This window comes from Oncorhynchus mykiss, chromosome 10, assembly GCF_013265735.2.
Source record: "Oncorhynchus mykiss isolate Arlee chromosome 10, USDA_OmykA_1.1, whole genome shotgun sequence".
Classification (NCBI taxonomy): domain Eukaryota; kingdom Metazoa; phylum Chordata; class Actinopteri; order Salmoniformes; family Salmonidae; genus Oncorhynchus; species Oncorhynchus mykiss.
The window spans coordinates 45,516,486-45,543,491 of record NC_048574.1 but is presented as its reverse complement, the minus strand read 5'-3'; the positions used below and the strand labels follow the sequence as shown (position 1 = coordinate 45,543,491).

Sequence of the window (27,006 nt, the reverse complement as noted above, 5' to 3'; positions counted from 1 at the left end):
AGGAGGGAGGAGACGCAGGGAGAGAACAGAGGGAGGTAGGGAGGGTGGAGGGGAGGGGGAGAAGGAGGGAGGAGACGCAGGGAGAGAACAGAGAAAGGTAGGGACGGTGGATGGGAGGGAGAGACGGAGGGAGGAGACGCAGGGTGAGAACAGAGGGAGGTAGGGAGGGTGGAGGGGAGGGAGAGAAGGAGGGAGGAGACGCAGGGTGAGAACAGAGGGAGGTAGGGAGGGTGGAGGGGAGGGAGAGACGGAGGGAGGAGGGAGGAGACGCAGGGAGAGAACAGAGGGAGGTAGTGAGGGTGGAGGGGAGGGAGAGACGGAGGGAGGAGACGCAGGGTGAGAACAGAGAGAGGTAGGGAGGGTGGAGGGGAGGGGGAGACGGAGGGAGGAGACGCAGGGTGAGAACAGAGAGAGGTAGGGAGGGTGGAGGGGAGGGAGAGAAGGAGGGAGGAGACGCAGGGAGAGAACAGAGGGAGGTAGGGAGGGTGGAGGGGAGGGAGAGACGGAGGGAGGAGACGCAGGGTGAGAACAGAGGGAGGTAGGGAGGGTGGAGGGGAGGGAGAGAAGGAGGGAGGAGACGCAGGGAGAGAACAGAGGGAGGGTGAAGGGGATTCAATCAGCCAGATCCTTTTACACTTCTTAAGCCAACCAATACAGTACAGCAGCTGTTGGGACCATGTTAAATAATGTGGCGCGGCCTAATGTATCGCCCCTCTCATGTAAACCCATTATAAATAATATAGAATCACATTAATAACATCATGATAATATACTGTATCTCTAGGAGGGGATGTTATCTATGCTGCACCTGCTCCGCCACCTCTCGCACGCTCTGGACGCTGGTGCCGTATAGGTGGCTGTTGTACTGGCCCGCCTCGATGAACCGGTGGCTCTGGATATCCTTCTCCATCTGTTCCCGTGACGACACAAAGTGGTAGTCCCGCCCGTCCACCTCGTACTCCCGCTTGGGCCTCGTGGTGTCTGTGGGGGGAGGGGACAGGCGGTCAGTCAGGCGGTCAACCAATCACCCGGTCAATAGACGTAAACCAATGGGGCGAGCAGGGAAATGGTTCATCTACGACGGGTCAATACTTACGAGGGACACAAGATCCAAACTTGTCAGGGAACTCTGACAGCAGGTCATCATTTACCCTGTCCTTTATGGGACCCAATATTATGATGGGCCTGGCATAATGCACTTTATGGATAGAGAGAGAGAGAGAGAGAGAGAGAGAGGTAAGACAGAATAAATAAGGAGTAAATAGAAGTATAACTTGAATAAAATAGTACTTGAAAGTCTACTCTCACCCTCCACTTGTGTCACTGCTTCATAGCTGTGTTGAGAATCGTCCCTCCCTGAAACCAGAACACAACAACACCAGCCTGTCAGTCTGGCAGTTAGTCAGTCAGTCAGTAGCTACTGTTCATCTGATCGCTGTGGCGCTCTAGCTAAATGAAATAATAATAATTTCTAGCACCACCGAGGGCAGAGCCAGTCTCCTCCGGTACAGCTGCTTACCTTGAGCTCCGAGGCTGTCCCGACTGCGATCCTGCACAACACAGAGAAAACAGATGTTTAGAGCGCGAGAGAGAGAGAGAGACAGACGAAGACATTGGTGTAAGATCTTTCATAAGACGCTCACTAACTTATGTGCTTACCCTCTCTTTGGTGCCCATGCGAGACCACTCTTTCCTTTCTACCCTGAAGGGGTTAGGAACGAAATGAGGCAGTAAAGGGCAGAGGGAGAGAAAGAGAGCGCGATAAAGAGAGCCGAGAGGGGAAGAAAGGAGCGTGAGAGGCTGAAAGTGAAAGATCCGCTACATAACCATAGAATTCCACATGCAAACGGAGAAAACAAATAGCATATAGTACACACACACGCACACGCACAAACACACACACACACACACACACACACACACACACACACACACACACACACACACAGACGGTGCTGTGAGGTGTCTGACCTGCGTTTGCTGGGAATAAAGCCGACCTCCTCAACGTCTGTCTGAGGACTGACCCGTCTGGCCTGCCACCACTCCTCATCACCACAGTCCAGGACATGGAGCACATCACCAAACCTGAAGCCCACCGCCTGGCTCAGGAAACCGCAGTCTGCTGTCTTATCATAGTCAAACAGGGCCCTGGGACAGACGGAGGAGAGGAGACCATGGGAGAGGAAAGGAAGAAGACACAGTTACAAAAGTATGGAGGGAGAGCTGCAGGGAGAGAACAGAGGGTACAGACATTCTTTGAAGTCTAAGTGGGTTCTTGTGCTCTGAGGTGTTCACAGTGCTGTACTAGCCTGGTAGTATCTGTGTTGTGTCCTTGTGGGGCTGTATATAGTATATAGTGCAGTATTAATAAATACCTGATGTAGAAGCCTCTCTTGGGGTTGTATATAGTATATAGTGCAGTATTAATGATTACCTGATGTAGAAGCCTCTTTTGGGGTTGTATATAGTATATAGTGCAGTATTAATAAGTACCTGATGTAGAAGCCTCTCTTGGGGTAGTATATAGTGCAGTATTAATAAGTACCTGATATAGAAGCCTTTCTTGGGGTTGTATATAGTGCAGTATTAATGAGTACCTGATGTAGAAGCCTTTTTTAGGGTTGTATATAGTACATAGTGACGTATTAATGAGTACCTGATGTTGAAGCCTCTCTTGGGGTTGTATATAGTATATAGTGCAGTATTAATGAGTACCTGATGTTGAAGCCTCTCTTGGGGTTGTATATAGTATATAGTGCAGTATTAATGAGTACCTGATGTTGAAGCCTCTTTTGGGGTAGTATAAAGTGCAGTATTAATAAGTACCTGATATAGAAGCCTCTCTTGGGGTTGTATATAGTGGAGTATTAATGAGTACCTGATGTAGAAGCCTCTTTTAGGGTTGTATATAATACAGTGCCTTGCGAAAGTATTTGGCCCCCTTGAACTTTGCGACCTTTTGCCACATTTCAGGCTTCAAACATAAAGATATAAAACTGTATTTTTTTGTGAAGAATCAACAACAAGTGGGACACAATCATGAAGTGGAACGACATTTATTGGATATTTCAAACTTTTTTAACAAATCAAAAACTGAAAAATTGGGCGTGCAAAATTATTCAGCCCCCTTAAGTTAATACTTTGTAGCGCCACCTTTTGCTGCGATTACAGCTGTAAGTCGCTTGGGGTATGTCTCTATCAGTTTTGCACATCGAGAGACTGAAATTTTTTCCCATTCCTCCTTGCAAAACAGCTCGAGCTCAGTGAGGTTGGATGGAGAGCATTTGTGAACAGCAGTTTTCAGTTCTTTCCACAGATTCTCGATTGGATTCAGGTCTGGACTTTGACTTGGCCATTCTAACACCTGGATATGTTTATTTTTGAACCATTCCATTGTAGATTTTGCTTTATGTTTTGGATCATTGTCTTGTTGGAAGACAAATCTCCGTCCCAGTCTCAGGTCTTTTGCAGACTCCATCAGGTTTTCTTCCAGAATGGTCCTGTATTTGGCTCCATCCATCTTCCCATCAATTTTAACCATCTTCCCTGTCCCTGCTGAAGAAAAGCAGGCCCAAACCATGATGCTGACACCACCATGTTTGACAGTGGGGATGGTGTGTTCAGCTGTGTTGCTTTTACGCCAAACATAACGTTTTGCATTGTTGCCAAAAAGTTAAATTTTGGTTTCATCTGACCAGAGCACCTTCTTCCACATGTTTGGTGTGTCTCCCAGGTGGCTTGTGGCAAACTTTAAATTACACTTTTTTTGGATATCTTTAAGAAATGGCTTTCTTCTTGCCACTCTTCCATAAAGGCCAGATTTGTACAATATACGACTGATTGTTGTCCTATGGACAGAGTCTCCCATCTCAGCTGTAGATCTCTGCAGTTTATCCAGAGTGATCATGGGCCTCTTGGCTGCATCTCTGATCAGTCTTCTCCTTGTATGAGCTGAAAGTTTAGAGGGACAGCCAGGTCTTGGTAGATTTGCAGTGGTCTGATACTCCTTCCATTTCAATATTATCGCTTGCACAGTGCTCCTTGGGATGTTTAAAGCTTGGGAAATCTTTTTGTATCCAAATCCGGCTTTAAACTTCTTCACAACAGTATCTCGGACCTGCCTGGTGTGTTCCTTGTTCTTCATGATGCTCTCTGCGCTTTTAACGGACCTCTGAGACTATCACAGTGCAGGTGCATTTATACAGAGACTTGATTACACACAGGTGGATTGTATTTATCATCATTAGTCATTTAGGTCAACATTGGATCATTCAGAGATCCTCACTGAACTTCTGGAGAGAGTTTGCTGCACTGAAAGTAAAGGGGCTGAATAATTTTGCACGCCCAATTTTTCAGTTTTTGATTTGTTAAAAAAGTTTGAAATATCCAATAAATGTCGTTCCACTTCATGATTGTGTCCCACTTGTTGTTGATTCTTCACAAAAAAAATACAGTTTTATATCTTTATGTTTGAAGCCTGAAATGTGGCAAAAGGTCGCAAAGTTCAAGGGGGCCGAATACTTTCGCAAGGCACTGTATATAGTGCCGTATTAATGAGTACCTGATGTTGAAGCCTCTCTTGGGGTTGTATATAGTATATAGTGCAGTATTAATGAGTACCTGATGTTGAAGCCTCTTTTGGGGTAGTATAAAGTGCAGTATTAATAAGTACCTGATATAGAAACCTCTCTTGGGGTTGCTCCTCAGTGTCGTCTGACCAGAACCCATGCTGCTGTTCATCAGCTGTTCCCTCAGGTCGTGGATCTTCGCTTCGAAACGACTGTACTCTGAACACACACACACACACATACATTAGCACATGTATGGTCCCTTGGCGTACGGTGACGCAGTGTTGTGTGCAATGGTAGGTTACTGTAGTGCTGGCCTCACCCTCTGGTCTGTACTGGGCGATAATGGTGACAGTCTGGCCAGCGTTCTTCAGGGCTGCCGCAGCCTGCTCATGGGTGGCGATACGCAGGTCCACTCCATTCACCTGACACACACACATGCACGCACGCGCGCACACACACACACACACACACACACACACACACACACACACACACACACACACGCACCCTAAACTCTCAGAGAAGTGTGTGCGTGTGAAGCTGTGTGTGTGTGCCTAAGAAAGAGAGCGATCGAGAGTTTGTGTATATACGTAAGTGTGTGCCTGTGTGGTTGCGTGACTATACACATGTGAGTATGTGTGTGTGTACAGAATATGAATCCACTTGTGTGTGTCCTTACGCTGAGGATCTGGTCGCCCTTGCGCAGCTCACCGCTGAGGTCGGCAGGCCCCCCTGCCAGGATGAAGGAGATAAAGATCCCCTCTCCATCCTCTCCTCCCACGATGTTAAAACCCAGGCCTGTAGAACCCCGGTGGATCAGCACTCTCCTAGGCTCCCTGACAGAGAGAGCAGGGGAGAAGGGGAGGGACGGAGGGTCAGGGAGAGACGAGGAGAAATGGAGGGGAAGAAGGAGACTAACAAGAGGGAGAGGTAACATGGGGAGGGAGAGATGTAAATGAGTAGTGAAATGGGGACACCACATTTTGGGGCACAAGGAGGAGAGAGGCAGAGAGAAAAATAAAATAATTGTTGGTTAGCTCTGGGTCAGGCCTGTGCTAACCAAATCCTACCTCCATCGGGAGTTTTTCATTTTCACACCAAGCCCATCATTTTACGATCCATATATGGGAGGCCTTTGGGAAAAGCCATAGCTGGATTTGGAATATGAGTCAGCCCAGAAAGCTTTGCTCACCTGGGAAGGTCTTCATCCCCCATCATGCTGTGCAACACTGGAGAGAAGCGACTGGGTGAGGTGGGAGTGAGGGCTTGTGGGTAATCTGATCCAAGGTAGGTGGGGTGGCCAAGATCTGTGTCCATGTGAGCGGAGTAAGCTGAAGAAAGAAGACATGGACCATTAGAGGACCACACACACACACACACACACACACACACACACACACACACACACACACACACACACACACACACACACACACACACACACACACACACACACACACACACACTTACTGCTGGTAAGGTCTGGCGGGTTGTAGGAGTTCAGGTAGAGGTTGTTAGGCTTGGCCACCCTAAGGTAAACCACCTCGGCTGTGTTCTTCAGGGCTCCCACTGCATCCTCGTGCATCACGTCCTCCAGACACACACTGTTCACCTGAACCCACAGACAGCATGGGATCAGACCTACTGCTACACATGCTGCTGACCTTACATCATGGACGTAGTAAAATAGCCCCTGCAGTGCTGGCAGGCATATTACACAGCTTCTCAGTCAATGGAATGTCAACGTGATCCTTCTCTCTGAGGACGTTCTGAAGCTATTTCTAAATCACAGGGCATGGTATCATAGCTCATTGGGAAATAAAGCAGTGGATCAGGCACCATTTTGTAGTTTCTGCATGGAGCCCATATTGAGTCAAAATCCACCACTCATCTGCAATGTCTCTATGGCCCAGGAGATGGCAGTAGAGCTACACAGTGCAGGCAGCAACAGAAGCAGTGCTGGTGATGTTAAATAACTCTCCTATCCCACACATCTATTACCATATTAATGAAAGTCATCTCAGGCTGTGAAAATTACAACTGTTATTTATCGAGATTCTTAAAGCACCTACGCTGCTGAAGTGGACAAGATATGCTGGCTTGTCTAAGTGGGCCTCTACTAGCCAGTGTGTGTGTGACGACTGACCGCCAGTATCTTATCCCCTATCTGCAGCCGCTGGTCCTTGTGAGCAGCCCCACCCTCGATGATCTTAGTGACATAGATGCTGTTGTCTCCTGGTATGTGCTGGTTCCCCACCCCTCCAGCGATGCTGAAACCTAGACCTATGGGAGGGACAGGATGGAGCAGAGAGAGAAAGAGAGAGAGGGAATAAGAGAGAATATGAGAGAGAGAGAGAGAGACAGTGAGAGAGACAGAGAGAGCAATGGAGAGAAACAGAGAGAGTGAGATGGAGAGAGAGAGCGAGAGAGAGATGGAAGAGGTGGAAAGAAAGATGTAAATAATAACTGACAGGTACATAAATATGTAAGCATTAACCACACAAACAGACACAAACCGAGCTGTACCTTTCGGCCCTTTGATGAGTTTGATCTCGGTGACTTTCTCTGCGGCTGGTTTCCTGCGGAGCACGTAGAGGCGGACGATGGCCCCCGCCTCCTTCAGAGCCTCCACTGCCAGACTGTGGGTCACCTCCCTCACATCCACATCATTCACAAACAGGATACTGTCATTCACACTGAGAGAGGGAGAGAGAGAGAGATGGAGAAATAGAGAGAGAAGAGAGAGGTTTATTGTTAGTGACGAGTCTGCCACCCAGAAGGTGAGGTGTCGAGGTGAGGAAGAGGATTATTTAAGAGTGTTGGAAGAGGTAGGGTTTCAGATGTTTCGAGAAGATGGGCAGGGACTCTGCTGTCCTAGCTTCAGGGGGAAGCTGGTTCCACCATTGGGGTACCAGGACAGAGATGAGTTTTGCCTGGGCTGAGCGGGAGCTGCCCTCCCGTAGGGGTGGAAGGGTCAAGAGACCTGAGGTGGCAGAACGGAGTACTCAGGTTAGGTTATAGGGTTTGAGCATAGCCTGAATGTAGGGAGGGGCAGTTTCTCTTGCTGCTCCATAGGCAAGTACTAAGGTATTGTAGTGGATGTGAGCTTCGACTGGAATCCAGTAGAGTGTGCGGAGGAGTGGGGTGACATGGGAGAACTTCGGAAGGTTGACAACCAGAGGGGCTGCAGCGTTCTGGATAAGTTGCAGGAGTTTGATGGTACAAGCGGGGAGCCCAGTCAACAGCGAGTTGCAGTAGTCCAGACGAGAGAGCACTAGTGCCTGGATTAGGACCTGTGCCGCTTCCTGTGTGAGGTAGGGTTGTACTCTATGAATATTGTAGAGCATGAACCTGCAGGAACGAGTCACTGCTTTGATGTTTGCAGAGAACGACAGGGTGTTGTCCAGGGTCAGGCCAAGGTTCTTCACACTCTGGGAGGGCGACACTGTGGAGTTGTCAACCGTGATGGAGAGGTTTATGAGTGGGCAGACCTTCCCCGAGAGGCAGAGCAGCTCCGCCTTGTCAAGGTTGAGCTTGAGGAGGTGGGCCAACATTCAAGTTGAGATATCTGCCAGGCATGCAGAGATACTTGCCGCCATCTTGGTGTCAGAAGGGGGGGGAAGGAGAAAAGTAGTTGAGTGTCATCCACATAGCAATGATAGAAGATACCATGTGAGGACATGACGGAGCCAAGTGGCTCGGTGTATAGACAGAACTGAGCCCTGGTGCAGACCTCTCCACGTCACCTGGTAAGAACGGCCTACCAGGAAGGATGCAATCCAAGAGTATGCAGAGCCTGAGACGAGAGAGAGAGAGTCAGAGAGAGAGAGAGTCAGCTTTGGCAGGGCGGAGAGCCTCTGTGACACAGAGAAGAGCAGTCTCGGGTTGAGTGACCCGTCTTGAAGCCTGACTGGTCAGGGTCAAGAAGATCGTTCTGAGTGAGATAACGAGGAAGTTGATCAGAGACAGCACACTCAAGTGTTCTCAAGTGTTCAGCACACTCAAGAAATGGACGAAGGGATACAGGTCTATAGCTTTTGACGTCAGATGAGTCCAGTGTTGGTTTCTTGAGGAGGGGAGCGACTCGGTGGCCATTTTGAAGTCGGAGGGGACGCAACCAGTGGTCAGGGATGACTTGATGAGGGACGTGAAGAACGGGAGAAGGTCTCCAGAGATGGTCTGGAGAAGGGAGGAGGGGATGGGGTCGGGCAGGCCTATTCTCTCACCCCTTGGAGACAGCCCTGCACACCATCCTCTCTACAGCGTACCCTCTTGGCCCTATCCTCCTGTCCTGTGTCACGTGACCAGCTGGCCTGGCCTTCACTCTGTCACTCTAACTACCCAGAGAGAAGAGCAGTCAGTCCGTCCGTCAATCAGTCCACCCACCAGTAACCCTTTAGTTCAGCGTCAGCTCCAAGCCCACAGAGTATGCACTGTGTAGATACAGAGCAGACAAGGCTTTTAAAGTCCACAGAGTGTGCACTGTGTAGATACAGAGCAGACAAGGCTTTTAAAGTCCACAGAGTATGCACTGTGTAGATACAGAGCAGTCAAGGCTTTTAAAGTCCACAGAGTGTGCACTGTGTAGATACAGAGCAGACAAGGCTTTTAAAGTCCACAGAGTGTGCACTGTGTAGATACAGAGCAGACAAGGCTTTTAAAGTCCACAGAGTATGCACTGTGTAGATACAGAGCAGACAAGGCTTTTAAAGTCCACAGAGTATGCACTGTGTAGATACAGAGCAGACAAGGCTTTTAAAGTCCACAGAGTGTGCACTGTGTAGATACAGAGCAGACAAGGCTTTTAAAGTCCACAGAGTGTGCACTGTGTAGATACAGAGCAGACAAGGCTTTTAAAGCACCATATAATGGGAGTCACATTTGTCAAAGCCTTGGTGCTCATAAATATTCAGGGCCTGACATTTGCATGACCTTGTCCATTACTTCCTCTGCTCTTAAGGTAACATTAAGAAACTAGCCTTTGCATACGCTTCATTCGTGGACCCCGCTTAACATGTCCATTTACACGGGTAAATGAAGATTTTGGAGACACGTCTCTGCACATTCTAGCGACTGTCAAACTGTCTTTCGATGCTTTCAAAGCTATTGAATTTTCTATGACAGTGAGAGACATATCAAATGGATAACGGAAAGTGTGATTTTGATGTCGGCAGCCCAGCCAGCCTTGTACGACTAGAATCCCAGATGTGCCCTTTAAATGCCATGTTAAATTCCTTCAGTAATGGACAGGCCTGTGAGGGACAGAGTGTGTAAGTGCTAGCCATTCCCTAGGCCAAGGCTAACAGAGAGAAAGATGTCGGAGTGGGGTCCCAGTACAAAGGGCCTAGGTAGGGTGAGGAGGGGGAGGGGGAGGACTATATTTAGGCAGCTCCACTGCGATGAGTGGACTCAGTGGTGAAAAGCATCTGTCTGACTGACTGAGTGAATGCAGTCTGAGGCGGGGAGGGGAGGAGGAGAGTGAGGGGAAGAGGAGGGGAGGGAGGGGAGGAGGAGGGGAGGGAGTGGGGGAGGGGTTAGGCATCAGAGTGTGACTTCTCTCTCTGAGACTCAGCTGGCACTGACATGAGTAGCCTACATCACTGTTGTAGCCCTGGGTTGTGTTTTTGTTTGTGTGTTTGTGTTTATGTCTGTGTGTGTGTGTGTGTATTTGCATATGCATGCGCCTATGTTCATGTGTCTACATACACTTGCATACAGTTGAAGTGGGAAGTTTACATACACTTAGGTTGGAGTCATTAAAACTTGTTTTTCAACCACTCCACAAATGTCTTGTTAACAAACTATAGTTTTGGCAAGTCAGTTAGGACAACTACTTTGGGCATGTCAAGTCATTTTTCCAACAATTGTTTACAGACAGATTATTTCACTTATAATTCACTGTATCACAATTCCAGTGGGTCAGAAGTTACATACAGTAAGTTGACCGTGCCTTTAAACACCTTGGAAAATTCAAGAAAATGATGTCATGGCTTTTAGAAGCTTCTGATAGGCTAATTGACATCATTTGAATCAATTGGAGGTGTACCTATGGAAGTATTTCAAGGCCCACCTTGAAACTCAGTGCCTCTTTGCTTGACATCATGGGAAAATCAAAAGAAATCTGCCAAGACCTCAGGAAAAAAATTGTAGACCTCCCAAAGTCTGGTTCATCCTTGGGAGCAATTTCCAAATGCATGAAGATACCATGTTAATCTGTACAAACAATAGTACCAGAGAAATGTCCTCTGGTCTGATGAAACAAAAATAGAACTGTTTGGCCATAATGACCATCGTTATGTTTGGAGGAAAAAGGGGGAGGCTTGCAAGCCGAAGAACACCATCCCAATCATGAAGCACTGGGGTGGCAACATCATGGTGTGGGGGTGCTTTGCTGCAGGAGGGACTGGTGCACTTCACAAAATAGATGGCATCATGAGGTAGGAAAATTATGTGGATATATTGAAGCAACATCTTAAGACATCAATCAGGAAGTTAAAGCTTGGTCGCAAATGGGTCTTCCAAATGGACAATGACACTAAGCATACTTCCAAAGTTGTGGCAAAATGGCTTAAGGACCACAAAGTCAAGGTATTGAAGTGGCCATCACAAAGCCCTGACCTCAATCCTATAGAATATCTCTGGGCAGAACTGAAAAAGTGTGTGTGAGCAAGGAGGCCTACAAACCTGACTCAGTTCCACCAACTCTGTCAGGAGGAATGGGCCAAAATTCATCCAACTTATCGTGGGAAGCTTGTGGAAGGCTACCCGAAACGTTTGACCCAAATTAAACCATTTAAAGGCAATGCTACCAAATACTAATTGAGTGTATGTAAACTTCTGACCCACTGGGAATGTGATGAAATAAATAAAAGCTGAAATAAATCCCTCTCTACTATTATTCAGACATTTCACGTTCTTAAAATAAAGTGGGAATCCTAACTGACCTAAGACAGATAATTCTTACTAGGATCAAATGTCAGGAATTGTGAAAAACTGAGTTTAAATGTATTTGGCTAAGGTGTATGTAAACTTCTGACTTAAACTGTATATGTGCGTGTGTGTACAGAGTCAAGGGTTGGGATTGACAACTTGAGGCTGGTGAAAAGGAGATGATGTTAGCTGTACTAGGTAGGTAGGTAGTTAGTTAGGGGCGTACCTCAGCCGTCCGTCCTGGGCCGCAGCTCCTCCAGGGATGATCTTGGTGATGAAGATGCTGGGGTCATCACCAACATGAGGGTTATCTGTCCCCCCAGCTATACTGAAGCCCAGGCCTGAGTTACCCTAAACACACACAGCATCACACACAGCATCACACACAACATTACACACAGCATTACATACAATATTCCACACAGCATTACATACAACATCACACACAGCATCACACAGAGCATCACACACAACCTCACACACAGCATCACACACAACATTACACACAGCATTTCATACAATATTCCACACAGCATTACATACAATATTCCACACAGCATTACATACAATATTCCACACAGCATTACATACAATATTCCACACAGCATTACATACAATATTCCACACAGCATTACATACAACATCACACACAGCATCACACACGGCATCACACACAGCATCACGCACAGCATTGTAGATTACATATATTTTACTGTTCTTTGGCTATCCCTGATCAGTCGTAGGATAACAATACGGCTTTGACCCTATGTTATAATTATTTGCTGTAAAACACTCACTCGTTCCAGTGTAATCTCTTCATACTCAATTTCCCCCTCTGTCCCGTTGACCTGAGAGAGGAAGGCAGTGTTTTATCACACTTCCAATGAACGATGAGTAAAAACTAGGACGAAAACCACGCAGCAATATGGGATGAGTATTGTGTAGGATGATCATCAACAATGGAGTATTCCTGCAGTGAATAATGCAGTATGGTTGGTGTACTACTCTTACGTAGGGAGAGCCGTCGAGCGTGTCAGTATTCACCACCACTGGAGGAGAATTCCCCTGGATGAGGAAAGAGACGGGAGGAAATGGAGAGAGGGAAGGAGAGAGGGAAGGAGGGAGGAAATGGAGAGAGGGAAGGAGAGAGGGAAGGAGAGAGGGAAGGGAGAGAGGGAAGGAGAGAGGGAAGGGAGAGAGGGAAGGGAGAGAGGGAAGGAGGGAGGGAAGGGAGAGAGGGAAGGAGAGAGGGAAGGAGAGAGGGAAGGGAGAGAGGGAAGGAGAGAGGGAAGGAGAGAGGGAAGGGAGAGAGGGAAGGGAGAGAGGGAAGGAGAGAGGGAAGGGAGAGAGGGAAGGGAGAGAGGGAAGGAGGGAGGGAAGGGAGAGAGGGAAGGAGAGAGGGAAGGAGAGAGGGAAGGGAGAGAGGGAAGGGAGAGAGGGAAGGAGAGAAAATGTATTAGCACGCACGTGCACCCGTGCTCACACACACACACACACACACACACACACCAAATCTTCAGGGTTCGGGCCTTATGGCAGAAACAACATATCCTGTCCTAGTCTTTACTTCTGTACAGCGAGATAATGTTTGAGTGAATCTCAGGATAAGCAGGCATGGAGTCAGTCTGCCCTGCTCAGGCTGTGGAGCCTCTCCCTCTGCAGGCAGGCAGACCCTGCAGTCACAGCACGGCCATTTTAGAGCCCAATGACGATGACAACACCACACATAGTCACTGTGACATGTCCTGCCTGCCTGCCTGGCACACTGACTGACTGCTCCACACCCCAGCCACAAGGCACCAGCCACAAGGCACCAGGCCTTGACTTTGCAGCTCTTTCCTGTGAGTCAACGTTATCTAACAAAGCCCTAGGTTGGTGTCACAATGACAACGCTCTGTGAAATGATTCTGTAAATACATTCAGGTTTAGGGAGAAGGAAGAAGTCGTTTCATAACACCACCACGAAAGGCAACATCGTGGCAACACCTATCAGAGCTGTTAGCGTTCAAGGCTATCAGCGTGGTTCCTCTCACTCAATGTCTACAAAGCCTCCGGGTGCATGTTGCATCACTGATGAGTAGCGAGCAAAGCAGAGCCCAACCTGTGAAAGCTGAGACCGTGAACAGGACATCTATCTCTAAGCAGACTAGATGTCATTAATCAGGGAGCTGCTTCTAATACATGCCAGGCCTATTGGCATTAGGGTGGTGAAGGCTTACCTGCCCCCGACATCCTGTACAAAGAATACACTCTGTACTCCGTATTTTACTTCCATCTCTCTATCTACCCCTGTCTCTTTCTCTCTGTTGAACTCCTTTCATCCCTTTCAGCTCCTCTCCTCCCGTTGCTTCTCTCTCCAAAATGTTTTTTGTTGCATCTCGTCTACAATCTTGGAGAAAAAAAAAGGTGCTATCTAAACTCAGCAAAAAAAGAAAGGTCCTCTCACTGTCAACGGAGTTTATTTTTCAGCAAACCTAACGTGTAAATAGTTGTATGAACATAACAAGATTCAACAACTGAGAAATAAACTGAACAAGTTCCACAGACACGTGACAAACTGAAATTGAATAATGTGTCCCTGAACAAAGGGGGATCAAAAGTAACAGTAACAGTCAGTATTTGGTGTGGCCACCAGCTGCATTAAGTACTGCAGTGCATCTCCTGCTCATGGACTGCACCAGATTTTCCAGTTCTTGCTGTGAGATGTTACCCCACTCTTCCACCAAGGCACCTGCAAGTTCCCAGACATTTCTGGGGGGAATGGCCCTAGCCCTCACCCTCTGATCCAACAGGTCCCAGACGTGCTCAATGGGATTGAGATCCGGGTTCTTTGCTGGCCATGGCAGAACACTGACATTCCTGTCTTGCAGGAAATCACGCACAGAACGAGCAGTATGGCTCATGGCATTGTCATGCTGGGGGGTCATGTCAGGATGAGCCTGCAGGAAGGGTACCACATGAGAGAGGAGGATGTCTTCCCTGTAACGCAGAGCGTTGAGATTTCCTGCAATGACAACAAGCTCAGTCCAATGATGCTTTGACACCACCCAGACCATGACGGACCCTCCACCTCCAAATCGATCCCACTCCATAGTACAGGCCTCGGTGTAACACTCATTCCTTTGACGATAAACGTGAACCCAACCATCACCCCTGGTGAGACAAAACCTTGCACTTTTTGCCAGTCCTGACTGGTCCAGCGACGGTGGGTTTGTGCCCATAGGCAACGTTGTTGACAGTGATGTCTGGTGAGGACCTGACTTACAACAGGCCTACAAGCCCTCAGTCCAGCCTCTCTCAGCCTATTGCGGATAGTCTGAGCAATGATGGAGGGATTGTGCGCTCCTGGTGTAACTCGGGCAGTTGTTGCTGCCATCCTGCACCTGTTCTGCAGGTGTGATGTTCGGATGTACCAATCCTGTGCAGGTGTTGTTACACGTGGTCTGCCACTCTGAGGACGATCAGCTGTCCGTCCTGTCTCCCTGTAGCGCCGTCTCAGGCGTCTCACATTACGGACATTGCAATTTATTGCCCTGGCCACATCTACAGTCCTCATGCCTCCTTGCAGCATGCCTAAGGCACATTCACGCAGGAACCCTAGGCATCTTTCTTTTGGTGTTTTCAGTCAGTAGAAAGACCTCTTTAGTGTCCTAAGTTTTCAAAACTGTGACCTTAATTGCCTACCGTCTGTAAGCTGTTAGTGTCCTGACGACCGTTCCACAGGCGCATCTTCATTAATTGTTTATGGTTCATTGAACAAGCATTGTTAACAGTCTTTAAACCCTTTACAATGAAGATCTGTGAAGTTATTTGGATTTTTAAGATTTATCTTTGAAAGACAGGGTCCTGAAAACGGGACGTTTCTTTTTTTGCTGAGTTTAGAATCTAAAAGGGTTCTTTGGCTGTCCCCATAGGAGAACCCTTTGAAGATCCCTTTTTGGTTCCAGCTAGAACCATTTCGGGTTCCAAGTAGAACTCTTTCTACAGAGGGTTCTACATACATGGAACAAAAAAGGGTTTTTACCTGGAACCAAAAAGGGTTCTCCTATGGGGACAGACGAAGAACCCTTTTGGAACCCTTTTATCTAAGAGTGTACTGTAAAAAGGGTGGATGGACTATTCTACATTCTGTACTCCTTCTTAGAGAATGCACAGCAGTCTCACTCTCTCTCTCTAAACTTCTATCCTTTTCCACTCTTAATTTTGTCCCTCCCTGATTAAAATGAGGAAGACACTGTGCATCCAAAGTGCTTACAGAGCAGCAAACAACAGCAGCAGCATGAAATCAGCCTGCCGACCTTCACACAGCTGACAGCCCGCAGAGACACACACACTCTCTCTTTCACACACACACACACACACACACACACACACACACACACACACACACACACACACACACACACACACACACACACACACACACACACAGACAATCACACTGTTCCAATGAGTCCCAGATATATTCCCTCTCCATCCCTTAAGTTGTGAATCTATCCAACCCTTCCTCTTTCTCCATTCTCCTTATGCATGACATACCGCATCTATTGAAACGTCACATGTTCTCTCTGAACAGACAGTTTGTATTCATTATTGGCCAAATTGTCCCAAACTATCCTCTGGAGGTTTGGCCCCTCTAATCCATTCCTTTACACTGAAAGTGCTTACGCAATAATAAGGTTAACATACGGACAAAGGTCATTCTCTCACTCTCTCCTTCTCTCCATTTCTCACCGTGGCATCCCACAGCTCTGAGCCAGCCAGGATGCCAACCATCTCTCCCACTCCATCCCTCACTCCTGTCCTGACCACCGCTACCATGGTTACAGTATAGCATCAGCCACTGGGCTCTCTGAAGCTCCATGGTAGAAAGCTTGTCTCCATGGTAACCTGGATTTCCATTCCGATGGTCTAAAAGACCTAGCTATATGGCACAGAAAATCGTAGCGAAAAACAACAGGGGAATACAAATAATTTCCACTACGTCTATTACGTAATCTGAAGCATCACTGCATGAATTGGCTCTTAAATTAACTCTTGACAGCTACATGTCGGTTGAACATTGAACTGTTAGGCATTTCATGGACATTGCTCTGTACTTTCCAGAAATATTCCTATGGGAGCACTTGCTTTAATTTGATTTATTTAACCAGGCAAGTCAGTTAAGCACAAATTCTTATTTACAATGACAGCCTACCCCGGTCAAACCCTAACCCGCATGATGCTGGGCCAATTGTGTGCCGCCCTATGGGACTCCCACTCACGACCGGTTGTGATACAGCCTGGAATCGCACCAGCGTCTGTAGAGACGCCTCTAGCACTGAGATGCAGTGCCTTAGACCACTGCGCCACTCGGGAGCCCCTTCTATGGGAAAATGATGATTAGCATAAACTGTCTATAGGACTTATATAATAGGCGGTGTCAGAGGAAGGCCCATAACATTGTCAGAGACTCCAGTCACCCAAGTCATAGACTGTTTTCTCTGCTACCACATGCCAAGCAGTACCGGAGAGTAAAATCTAGGACCAAAAGGCTCCTTAACAGCTTCTACCCCCAAGCCATAAGACTGCTGAACAATTAATCAAATGGCCACCGGACTATTTACATTGTTGGTTAAGGGCTTGTAAGTAAGCATTTCATGGTAAGGTCCACATCTGTTGTATTCGTCGCATGTGACAAATCAACTTTGATATGATTTTTGCTTACCTGTGCTGTAAGTATGGGGTTAGACAAACACAATATGTTATGACGTAGAGAATATACATTCACGAACAGAGGTACTTGAGAGCAGATCAAAATATATAGTCATTAGCTGTGTCATTTCCCATCTGGAGTAGAAGTCTCCCTTCCATCTCGCTTTTGTGCATGGTAATCTATCTGTATGGTGATGAGTCATTCAGCTGAGACGCACTCTTACTGACAGTGCAGAGGACGCCTGAGGCATGATGTCATCTTCACCTGGACCACTTGGACCTCAGCCAGAAACCCAGGTTTGTGTTCCTACGGGGCTACAGTCCTACACTCACTCGGGCTCTCTCCTCTCCTTCGTCTTTCTCTCTTCATTTTTACCTAAAGACAGCACATCTGACCTGACAGAAAACTTCTCTCTGCAGAGCCCACCCCTCCCCCCCGAACAGACTCATTAATGCAGCTCGTTAGGCTCTTAATTCATTGCTGTCAGAGAGAGAGAGAGAGAGAGAGAGAGAGAGAGAGGAGCAAGAGAAGATAGAGAGAGGAGGGCAGGAATAAAAATAACCACGAAGGCTCATATCTCATGGCAGACAGATGCTTTGAGAGTCTATTGGAGTGTAGGTGTTATAAAACCTCTCCCTTACCTCAGTTCCAGGTTCACAACCTCAAAACCAAGCTGCTAAACCACTCAAAACCCACAAATCCATTAATTAATATCCAAGCAGTAAGTTACAGACCACACAAACTATACACTCTAGACCAGGGTTTCACAAACTCAGTCCTGGCTGATTCAAATAAACAAAGCTTGATGATGAGTTGGTTTATTTGAATCAGCAGTGTAGTGCTCGGGGAAAAACCAAAATGTGCACCCTAATAAAAATAAAAAAAGTTATAGGAAACCCCGCCTCAGTCTTCTGTAAACCTAACCCTGGGAAAGAGTTTCAGCGAGACAATTAAAAACATTTTAATGACAAAGACACACCAGAACGGCTTTCCAAAAGGTGTTGAGTGTTCCTGAGGGGTTTAGTCTCAGTCCTGACTTAAATTTGCTTGTTATTTGGTATTTTATTAGGATCCCCATTAGCTGTTGCGAAAGCAATATCTAGGTCAAATAGGGGAGAGGCGTTGTGCCGTGAGGTGTTGCTTTATCTGCTATTTGAAAATCAGGTTTGCTGTTCATTTGAGCAATATGAGACGGAAAGGAGTTCCACGCAATAACGACTCTATATAACACTGTACGCTTTCTTGAATTTGTTCTGGATTTGGGGACAGTGAAAAGACCCCTGGTGGCAAGTCTGGTTCGGTAAGTGTGTGTCAGAGCTGTGTGTAAGTTGATTATATAAACAACTTGGAACGTTCAACATATTAATGTTTCTCATATAAAAAAAGAAGTGATGCAGTCAGTCGCTCCTCAACTCTTAGCCAAGAGAGACTGACATGCATAGTATTTCTATCAGCCTTCTGATTACAATGAAGAGCAAGACGTACCGCTCTGTTCTGGGCCAGCTGCAGCTTAACTACATCTTTCTTCACAGCACTTGACCACATGACTGGACAAACGAGAGAATGCAGGACTTGCTTTTTGAAGTGTGGTGTCAAAAAAGCAGAGCATCTCTTTATTATTGACATGCCTCTTCCCATCTTTACAACCATTGAATATATATATGTTTTGGCCATGACAGTTTACAATCTAAGGTAACACCAAGTAATTTAGTCTCCTCAACTTGTTCAACAGCCACATCATTCATTACCAGATTCAGCTGAGGTCTAGAGCTTAGGGAATGATTTGTACCAAATACAATGCTCTTAGTTTTAGACATGTTCAGGACCAGTTTATTACTGGCCACCCATTCCAAAACTGACTGTAACTCCTTGTTAAGGGTTTCAGTGACTTCATTGTTTGAAACATCGGCATATACTTACTGGTAAAATGTTTTAGAACACCTACTCATTCAAGGGCTTTTCTTAATTTTGACTATTTTCTACATTGTAGAATAATAGTGAAGACATCAAAACTATGAAATAACACATATAGAATCATGTAGTAACCAAAAAAGTGTTAAACAAATCAAAATGTATTTTATATTTGAGATTCTTCAAATAGCCACCTTTAGCCCTGATGACAGCATTGCACACTCTTGGCATTCTCTCAACCAGCTTCACCTGGAATGCTTTCCAACAGTCTTGAAGGAGTTCCCACATATGCTGAGCACTTGTTGGCTGCTTTTCCTTCACTCTGCGGTCTGACTCATCCCAAACCATCTCAATTGGGTTGAGGTTGGGTGATTGTGGAGGCCAGGTCATCTGATGCAGCACTCCATCACTCTCCTTCTTGGTAAAATAGCCCTTACACTGCCTGGAGGTGTGTGGGATACGCCATCCAGATCCAGATGGGATGGTGTATCGCTGCAGAATACTGTGGTAGCCATGCTGGTTAAGTGTGTCTTGAATTTACCAGCAAAGCACCCCCACACCATAACACCTCCTCCTCCATGCTTTACGGTAGGAAATACACATGCAGGGATCATCCGTTCACCCACACCGAGTCTCACAAAGACACGGCGGTTGGAACCAAAAATCTCAAATTTGGACTCCAGACCAAAGGACACATTTCTACCGGTCCAATGTCCATTGCTTGTGTTTCTTGGCCTAAGCAAGTCTCTTATTATTGATGTCATTTAATAGTGGTTTCTTTGCAGCAATTCAACCATGAAGGCCTGATTCACAGTCTCCTCTGAACTGTTGATGTTGAGATGTGTAAGTTACTTGAACACTGTAAAGCATTTATTTGGGTCAAGGATCGGTAGGATAGTCAGTTTTACGAGGGTATGTTTGGTAGCATGAGTTAAGGAGGCTTTGTTGCGAAATAGGAAGCCGATTCTAGATAATATTAGATAATAGATTAAGATTAATATTGGATTGGAGATGCTTAATATGAGTCTGGAAGGAGAGTTTACAGTCTAACCAGACACCTAGGTATTTGTAGTTGTCAATATATTCTAAGTCAGAACCGTCCAGAGTAGTGATGATAGTCGGGCGGGCGGGCGGGGGCAGTAATCGGTTGAAGAGCATGCATTTAGTTTCACTAGCATTTAAAAGCAGTTGGAGGCCACGGAAGGAGTGTTGTATGGCATTGAAGCTTGTTTGGAGGTTTGTTAACACAGTGTCCAAAGAAGGGCCAGATGTATACAGAATGGTGTCGTCTGCGTAGAGGTGGATCAAATAATCACCAGCAGCAAGAGCGACATCATTGATGTATACAAAGAAAAGAGTCAGCCCAAGAATTGAACCCTGTGAGACTGCCAGAGGTCCGGACAACAGGCCCTCTGATTTGACACTGAACTCTATCTGAGAAGTCCACCTGTGGTGGATGGTGCCAGGTTTCCTTCAGACGTGACGCTTGACATTCAGGCCAAAGAGTTCAATCTTGGTTTCATCAAACCATAGAATCTTGTTTCTCATGGTCTGGTCCTTTAGGTGCCTTTTGGCAAACTCCAAGCAGGATGTCATGTGCCTTTTACCAATGAGTGGCTTGGAAGAGTATTCGTGGTTCCAAACTTCTTCCATTTTTGCTCTGACATGCACTGTCAACTGTGGGATCTTATATAGTTGCGTGCCTTTCCAAATCATGTCCAATCAATTGAATGTACCACAGGTGGACTCCAATCTAGTAGAAACATCTCAGGGATGATCAATGGAAACAGGATGCACCTGAGCTCAATTTCAAGTCTCATAGAAAAGGGTCTGAATACTTATGTAAATAAGGTATTCAATTTTTTTTATGTTAAATACATTCGCACACATTTCTAAAAACATGTTTTCACTTTGTCATTATGGGGTATTGTGTGTATAAGTCTGTAACGTAACAAAATGTGGAAAAATAGAAGGGGTCTGAATACTTTGAAAATCAGAGACAACATTTAAATATCGCTATCCATCAATGATTCCCAGCATTTTGACAAAAACAATGGATATATGTTGCCTTAAGAGTTGTGCAAAATTGGTAGACTCTTATTCCAAATGATTCACAGCTGGACTGGCTGCCAAAGGTGCTTCCACCAAGTGGGGTGGAGGGGTGGAGACATCCAACTATGATATTTACATTTTTTTCTTTTCTTAAATTTTGACATTTGAATTCATTCTCACTTTGAAAATGTGGAGTAGGTTGTGTATACAGTGGGGCAAAAAAGTATTTAGTCAGCCACCAATTGTGCAAGTTCTCCCACTTAAAATGAGGAGAGAGGCCTGTAATTTTCAACATAGATACACTTCAACTATGACAGACAAAATGAGAAAAAAAATCCAGAAAATCACATTGTAGGATTTTTAATGAATTTATTTGCAAATTATGGTGGAAAATAAGTATTTGGTCAATAACAAAAATGTATCTCAATACTTTGTTATATACCCTTTCTTGGCAATGACAGAGGTCAAACGTTTTCTGTAAGTCTTCACAAGGTTTTCACACACTGTTGCTGATATTTTGGCCCATTCCTCCATGCAGATCTCCTCTAGAGCAGTGATGTTTTGGGGCTGTTGCTGGGCAACACGGACTTTCAACTCCCTCCTAAGATTTTCTATGGGGTTGAGATCTGGAGACTGGCTAGGCCACTCCAGGACCTTGAAATGCTTCTTACGAAGCCACGCCTCCGTTGTCCGGGCGGTGTGTTTGGGATCATTGTCATGCTGAAAGACCCAGCCACGTTTCATCTTCAATGCCCTTGCTGATGGAAGGAGGTTTTCACCGATACATGGCCGCATTCATTCTTTCCTTTACACGGATCAGTCGTCCTGGTCCCTTTGCAGAAAAACAGCCCCAAAGCATGATGTTTCCACCCCCATGCTTCACAGTAGGTATGGTGTTCTTTGGATGCAACTCAGCATTCTTTGTCCTCCAAACACGACGAGTTGAGTTTTTACCAAAAAGTTATATTTTGGTTTCATCTGACCATATGACATTCTCCCAATCTTCTTCTGGATCATCCAAATGCTCTCTAGCAAACTTCAGACGGGCCTGGACATGTACTGGCTTAAGCAGGGGGACACGTCTGGCACTGCAGGATTTGAGTCCCTGGTGGCGTAGTGCGTTACTGATGGTAGGCTTTGTTACTTTGGTCCCAGCTCTCTGCAGGTCATTCACTAGGTCCCCCCGTGTGGTTCTGGGATTTTTGCTCACCGTTCTTGTGATCATTTTGACCCCACGGTATGAGATCTTGCGTGGAGCCCCAGATCGAGGGAGATTATCAGTGGTCTTGTATGTCTTCCATTTCCTAATAATTGCTCCCACAGTTGATTTCTTCAAACCAAGCTGCTTACCTATTGCAGATTCAGTCTTCCCAGCCTGGTGCAGGTCTACAATTTTGTTTCTGGTGTCCTTTGACAGATCTTTGGTCTTGGCCATAGTGGAGTTTGGAGTGTGACTGTTTGAGGTTGTGGAGAGGTGTCTTTTATACTGATAACAAGTTCAAACAGGTGCCATTAATACACTTAATGAGTGGAGGGCAGAGGAGCCTCTTAAAGAAGAAGTTACAGGTCTGTGAGAGCCAGAAATCTTGCTTGTTTGTAGGTGACCAAATACTTATTTTCCACCATAATTTGCAAATAAATTCATTAAAAATCCTACAATGTGATTTTCTGGATTTTCTTCTCATTTTGTCTGTCATAGTTGAAGTGTACCTATGATGAAAATTACAGGCCTCTCTCATCTTTTTAAGTGGGAGAACTTGCACAATTGGTGGCTGACTAAATACTTTTTTGCCCCACTGTATATGTAGGGGACAAAAAGGAATTGAATCCCTTTTTAGATACAATTTTTAAGGCTGCAAAATGTGAAAAACGTTCAAGGGGGTGTAGATTTTCTATAGGCACTCTATCTAGGCTAAGAAACATACACTTTGCAGTCAGTGCACAACCCCCAGTGCACACATTTCTCCTGCAGGGGGTTTTGACAGGCGACTCCCTCCTTGTGCTTTGTCAGGGAGTGGGAGGCTGGAGTTGCCAGGATTCAGTGGATTTAGCAGTCGCCCACTTCCATTTCTATGCCACCTACTCAGCTTTCCCATCTCCGTGCCTTAGAGGCGGTTACCCTATCCTCCTCTCTAATTTCCGGGCCACCCCTAAACCTTCACTGATAAACGGAATCCCCTGGCATAACCTGTCTCCCCTTCTCCGATATCAAACCACGAACCTTGACCCTAGCCACTAACTTGAACCTCTGGATAAAAATCACAGCCAACCAGAATATTGATCCTGATATTACACTATCCTCCCCATAGGAATGCATGATAAGATCCAACCCAGTGTAGGCTCGGCCCTAATGTATGAGCTCTCTGACACCTGGAGTTGGGAAGGCAGAGGACAACGACAAAGGACTAGTCAGCCCTTCCCCACTCTGAGGGGCCGAAATGTTTCTCTCTGTTACAGTATTCAGAGGACTGACTCTTGAATGTGATAGAATAATACTATATTATCCATGTCTGGTATCTCTCTGAAACTTGACCACTGAGGATAACTCTGATGCTATCTACAGTTGAAGTCGGAAGTTCACATACACCTTAGCCAAATACATTTAAACTCAGTTTTTCACAATTCCTGACAGTCGTAGGTCAAGTTAGGATCACCACTTTATTTTAAGAATGTGAAATGTCAGAATAATAGTAGAGAGAATGATTTATTTCAGCTTTTATTTATTGCATCACATTCCCAGTGGGTCAGAAGTTTACAAACACTCAATTAGTATTTGGTAGCATTGCCTTTAAATTGTTGAACTTGGGTCAAATATTTCGGGTAGCCTTCCACAAGCTTCCCACAATAGATTGGGTGAATTTTGGCCCATTCGTCCTGACAGAACTGGTGTAACTGAGTCAGGTTTGTAGGCCTCCTTGCTCGCACACGCTTTTCCAGTTCTGCCCACAAATGTTATAAAGGACTGAGATCAGGGCTTTGTGATGGCCACTTCAATACCTTGACTTTGTTGTCCTTAAGCCATATTGCCACAACTTTGGAAGTATGTTTGGGGTCATTGTCCATTTGGAAGACCTATTTTCAACCAAGCTTTATCTTCCTGACTGATGTCTTGAGATGTTGTTTCAATACATCCACGTCATTTTCCTACCTCAGCTTCTTTCCTAACTTACCTCTTTTCTTTACTATGTCGATATAGGACTCGTTTTACTGTGGATATAGATACTTTTGTACCTGTTTCCTCCAGCATCTTCACAAGCTCCTTTGCTGCTGTTCTGGGATTGATTTGCACTTTTCACACTCAAGTAAGTTCGTCTCTAGCAGTGTCTCCTTCCTGAGCGGTGTGACGGCTGCATGGTCCCATGGTGTTTATTCTTGCATATTATTGTTTGTACAGATGAACGTGGTACCTTCAGGCGTTTGGAAATTGATCCCAAGGATGAACTAGACTTGTGGAGGTCTAAAACATGTTTTATGAGGTTTTGGATGATTTCTTTTGATTTTCCCATGATGTCAAGAAAAGAGGCATTGAGTTTGAAGGTAGGTCTTGAAATACATCCACAGGTACACCTCCAATTGACTCAAATTATGTCAATTAGCCTTTTCAGAAGCTTCTAAAGCCATGACATCGTTTTCTGGTCTTTTCCAACCTGTTAAAAGGCACAGTCAACTCAGTGTATGTAAACGTCTGACTCACTGGAATTGTGATACACCTTCAGATGTTATAAATGTAATCACATGCCTTCGTTCTCTCTCTTACCCTGTTTCCAGCCATGGAGGAAAGTTGATGATCAATTCTCATTTGCTAGGCTCCTCTCCTCTTTCCTCTTGTAAGTTAACCTTAGAATCTATATGCCTCGAATAAGGCTTTGTTAATGTCAGTGTTGCCTACATTAACATGTATGCCTGACAAGGTACAAATCTGTCGTTCTGCCCCTGAACAGGCAGTTAACCCGCTGTTCCTAGGCCGTCATTGAAAAAAAGAATTTGTTCTTAACTGACTTGCCTGGTTAAATAAATAAAATAAAATTTTAAAAAATATATTTTTTAAATGTGAAACCATTCAAGCCTCCTGCATGTGGCTAATTATCTTTATAGAGTTAGAGAAACATGTCAATAGGCTAATTGCTTAGCCTTATTACGAGTTGCACGTGAGGGATGTAGAAAATCATCAATACAGTATATACACATGTATTACTGCCCACTACACCAGCACACTCCGCTGACAGGGTCTAAACAAGCAGCAGTAATCACCAGAGGACAAGGGGTGAGGGCAAATGACAAAAACGCTGAGAGCCATGAGAAAGGATGGAGAGCCATGGAGGGGAGTGTGACTGCGAGGACAGATAAGGGGCTGAAGGAGCGTGATGTAATTGCTTGATTTCTAGACTCACGATACCCTGGAGCCATTGAGAAGAGAGAGAGAGAGAGACAGAAAAAGACAGAGCTCGAGCCCTATATACATCAACATGCAAATATATTTGTTTCCTAAAGTAAGGTGGTTCATTTATTGCTGTCTGTCTGTCTGTCTGTCTGTCTGTCTGTCTGTCTGTCTTGCCCTGCCCTGCCCTGCCCTGCCCTGCGAGAGTGTACTGTTGACGTATACACATGCTGCTATGGAAGAGGAGGAGGGATGGCTCCAGTGTGCAGGTTTAGGTGATGAGGAGTGACAGCCAGTGTTATGTCAATCAGTCTGCTGGAGAGGCAGAGGTTAAAGGTAGTTCACCGGCAGACAAGATCACTACCTCCCTAGAGTTGAAATGTTTTAACATCAAATCGGAGTCGGGCCTCAGAGAGTGCTGAAATATGAATGCACAGCTAGCCTAAATATGCTGACCAGCAGGCTTTCACCAGGCCTCAACAAGGGAGCACAGAGAAAGACAGTGGTGGGAGAGAGAGAATGAGAGCGAGAGAGAATGATCGAGAGAGAGCTGGGAGGGAAGGTAGAATAAACGGAGCGGTGGAGTGGTACTTTTTGTGTGTTCATTAAGAAAGCGATCGATGGCTGCTACACCTTAAACAAAGCCTTCATTTTGTTTCTGCTCCAGCCACAAATCTATCATCCCTCTCCTCCGGATCAATTGGCACTAGAGAGCATGTCTGTACTGACAGCAGGAAGCAGAAAGATCCTTTTTAAAACACTATACACTACAGGATCAGGTCAGGGTTTTGTGCAGGCCGGGTTCTTCCACACCGATCTCGAGAAACCATTTCTGTATGGACCTCGCTTTGTGCACGGGGGCATTATTATGCTGAAACAGGGAAGGGCCTTCCCCAAACTGTTGCCACAAAGTTGGAAGCAAAGTATCGTCTAGAATGTTATTGCATGCTCTAGCGTTAAGATTTCCCTTCACTGGAACTAAGGGGCCTAGCCCGAACCATGAAAAACAGACAATTATTCCTCCACCACCAAACTTTACAGTGGGCACTATGCATTGGGATAGGTAGCGTTCTCCTGGCATCAGCCACACCCAGATTAGTCCGCCGGACTGCCAGATGGTGAAGCGTGATACATCCCTGCAGAGTTTGCGTTTCCACTGCTCCAGAGTCCAATGGCGGCGAGATTTACACCACTCCAGCCGACGCTTGGCTCTTGTGCTGACGTTGCTTCCAGAGGGAGTTTGGAACTCGGTGGTGAGTGTCGCAACCGAGGACAGAGGATTTGTATGCGCTACGCGCTTCAGCACTCGGCGGTCCCGTTCTGTGAGCTTGTGTGGTCTACCACTTCGAGCCGTTGTTGCTCGATTTCATACACCGGTCAGCAACGGGTGTGGCTGAAATAGTCTAATCCACTAATTTGAAGGCGTTCCCACATACTTTTGTAATATTTAGTGTATGCCAATGTAGCAG

The 27,006-nt window shown here is 45.9% G+C and overlaps 1 protein-coding gene across 7 annotated transcripts in view; it reads right to left on the bottom strand.

Moving 5' to 3' along the window:
- LOC110534036 (disks large homolog 4) overlaps window positions 1–27,006 on the bottom strand; it is an 89,771-nt gene that overhangs the window by 5,939 nt on the left and 56,826 nt on the right. For 5 of the 7 annotated variants that reach the window (XM_036990435.1, XM_036990433.1, XM_036990431.1 and 2 more), the window contains 16 exons: window positions 12,513–12,566; window positions 12,299–12,349; window positions 11,728–11,852; window positions 7,098–7,267; window positions 6,718–6,854; window positions 6,042–6,183; window positions 5,764–5,902; window positions 5,251–5,485; window positions 4,891–4,993; window positions 4,673–4,787; window positions 1,972–2,148; window positions 1,660–1,702; window positions 1,520–1,550; window positions 1,309–1,356; window positions 1,097–1,198; window positions 809–981 (listed from right to left, as the gene is read on the bottom strand). In XM_036990435.1, the coding sequence (XP_036846330.1) occupies window positions 809–981; window positions 1,097–1,198; window positions 1,309–1,356; window positions 1,520–1,550; window positions 1,660–1,702; window positions 1,972–2,148; window positions 4,673–4,787; window positions 4,891–4,993; window positions 5,251–5,485; window positions 5,764–5,902; window positions 6,042–6,183; window positions 6,718–6,854; window positions 7,098–7,267; window positions 11,728–11,852; window positions 12,299–12,349; window positions 12,513–12,566 (1,845 nt within the window). The remainder of the gene's footprint in view (window positions 1–808; window positions 982–1,096; window positions 1,199–1,308; window positions 1,357–1,519; window positions 1,551–1,659; window positions 1,703–1,971; window positions 2,149–4,672; window positions 4,788–4,890; window positions 4,994–5,250; window positions 5,486–5,763; window positions 5,903–6,041; window positions 6,184–6,717; window positions 6,855–7,097; window positions 7,268–11,727; window positions 11,853–12,298; window positions 12,350–12,512; window positions 12,567–27,006) is intronic. The other 2 variants (XM_036990434.1, XM_036990436.1) reach the window with 1 other exon arrangement.